The 2,663-nt window shown below is 40.4% G+C and overlaps 1 protein-coding gene across 1 annotated transcript; it reads right to left on the reverse strand.

Moving 5' to 3' along the window:
* Nucleotides 1–262: 262 nt before the first annotated feature.
* LOC103932164 (epidermis-specific secreted glycoprotein EP1-like) lies at nt 263–1,995 on the reverse strand. Its single transcript, XM_009341717.3, has one exon. The coding sequence runs from the start codon at nt 1,921–1,923 to the stop codon at nt 619–621; it is 1,305 nt and encodes a 434-aa protein (XP_009339992.1). The 5' UTR covers nt 1,924–1,995; the 3' UTR covers nt 263–618.
* Nucleotides 1,996–2,663: the final 668 nt, after the last annotated feature.

The raw sequence follows: 2,663 nt of genomic DNA on the forward strand, positions 1-2,663 counted from the left end.
AAAATTGTCTTAGTCTTGATGCACTAGAAGTCGTAATTCACTCTGGTGAGTACTGAAGCTCGAAGATAAGCTCTAGATTCAGACATCGTAGCTTTGAATTGCTTGAGTTCTTTGTTGGAAAACCTAGAAACCAAATTGGCAGTTCACATCCCTTGATTCAAATCGAACCAAGCTCTAAGCCCATATTAGTGTTTGCTTAATGAATTGAATTGTATTTGATGATTCGATTTAGTTTTGAGCAAAGAAATTAGAGAGCTAGAGGAATAAGAAGGTTGGAGTGCATAACTCCTTTTTATTCATTCAGTATGTGTGTGAATACAGATCTGAAAACAAAGGGAAAAACAAAGTGGCCATTGGAGCATCACACGCTCCATGAGCCACAGACTCAACACACACTCATGTGCATGACATATGCATGACTTACTCTACACAACTGCTATGACAGTTGGAATATTAAAAGCCATTGAGATGTTATAATCATAGCCATACATTGCAAGTAGAACTAAAACATTTGAGAACCCAAAAAAAATTCAAATGAAGAACATAAAGCAGAATTTGATATGTGATGATATGCAACATGCTTACATCTCAACACTATCCCATATTGGTAATACTTAATTAGTGGTTAGGGGCCTTGATGTAACCCACATGAGTTGAATTGGCTACTTTGGTCAATGTTTTCAAATCATAAGCAATCCAACATCTTGATGTATCCTGCTTGAAAAAGTAGCCCAAACACTTACAGTCCGAAGTGCACTTCTTAGCACAGTCGTTTTCTTTCACAGCAGCTCCACTAGTGTACTTGCTCGAAAAATGATCAACTCCTTCAACTTTATAGTAGTGGAAGCTCTTTGCATCGCATGAAGTCAGCTTCTCAGGCGCACAACTCTTGCTCCAACCCAATAGTCCCTTAGAAGAAGGGCAGGCAACACATTGACTGTCCTCACAAAGGCCAAATGTCCCACATCGCTCGGGCAATTGGCACTCAGTTTCCCATATTGAATTATCTCTATCAAAAAGAGCGAAGGTCACCTCCCATGCACCGATATCCACCTTGTCGTTGTAAGTGTAAAGCTTGACATTCCCATCGATTCCGAGCCTAAGGAACGTCGATGTGCTGTTGTATTTAGGCCTACCGAGAAAAACGGTTCCACTTGAGGAAGAGTTGGCCTCTTGATATTCTAGCGTTAGGTCATAAGCATGACCTTCATCAGTTTCTGGGGCACTATTTAGTGTCACGAGGACCAATGAGTTCATCTGAATAGGAATACGTTGAGAAAATGAGAAGTAGAGTTGCGGTTTTGGAGAGTTGCTGCTTTTGTAGTACAAAGCCAACCCTTTGGGCTCCATCACCAAGCTGTAAGGTCCATCTTTGTTTTCTTTCTCGGATGCACGACTCACGAGCTTGCTTACCGCCCCGGCTCGCAGAGATTGACCCACGAGCAAAGTGTCTGTTGGGTAGTCAAAGCTTTGCCAAATAAACTTGCCCTTCGAGTTGTGAAGGACCATGTTGCCGTTTGGAAGCAACTTGAAGCCTACCACACCTTTGTTGGCGGTGTTGGTTTGCCAAGCCACTTTGCCATTGGCATGGGCCAAGACAAGGTTTCCGTTCGTACCAAATGTTAGGGTGGCATTTTCGCCGACCGGGTTTCCCCGGTTGGCTTCCCAAACCCACCGGAAGAGTGACTCCGACCGCCTCAAACCCATGCGTAGAGCAAGAGTGAAGGCATTTGGTGTGGTGTTGTAGAAAGCAAGTTGGAAGGGGGCGGCAAAGGGATCAAGCATACGATAGCTTGCATCATATTCTGTAATGAAAGGCCCAAATTCTCCTTCGTTGACGTACTTGAAAGTTTGATCCGCTGGAACTTGAGCTTGAGCAATGAATGCAAGTAGTGAGAAAAGAAAGAAGGAGAGCAATGACATGGTGAAGGTTGGGAACTGCCTTGTTTATGTTGTAGAGCAATTACATGGTGGTCTATTTATACTAATGGATGAGGGCTAACCATAGTCATTGAACGAGAGTTTATACTTTTACATAGATTTGAACTGAATGTGCATTTGGATTGTGACTAAGATGGTCCAAATAAATTCATCGAGTTACTTTGGAGTCTTCAAACGCCAACTTTGAACAATATGGAAACCCTATATTTCTTCATTAGCAGGCTACAATTTTGATATGTGGATAAACTTTCATTAGAGAGAGTGTGTGTGTGTGTAAATTTTAGGTCGCTAAATCTTTAACTGATGAACAATTAGTCACACATTTAACTTTTTATTTATTTAGTCATGACCTACACTAAAATATAATAAAAATTTCGCGAAAGTAAAGACTATACACAACTGTTATTTGGTTTGGTCAATTATGTAGCAACTTGGGGATGTAATGACTGACCAACGTTGTCCTCAAGCAGGAAATTTTTTTTATTGTAATCGGAATATGAGTGGTACATTACGTGTTTTTATAAAAGTGGTGATAAATTTTATTTTTTAAATTATTAACTTTTTAACACACACATCCCACAATTTATATAATAATACGTGATGTATCATTCCGATCATAATGAAAAAAATTTTCGTCCTAGAGGTTACTGGACAATTAACTCCAGCTACTAGCCAGGTTCCAGCACACTGCATTAAACCATTTTCTTCAGCACGTGTCATAA

Source organism: the organism of the source record quoted next, unplaced genomic scaffold, assembly GCF_019419815.1.
Source record: "Pyrus x bretschneideri cultivar Hongxiangsu unplaced genomic scaffold, Pyrus_bretschneideri_v1 Contig25, whole genome shotgun sequence".
NCBI lineage: Eukaryota > Viridiplantae > Streptophyta > Magnoliopsida > Rosales > Rosaceae > Pyrus > Pyrus x bretschneideri.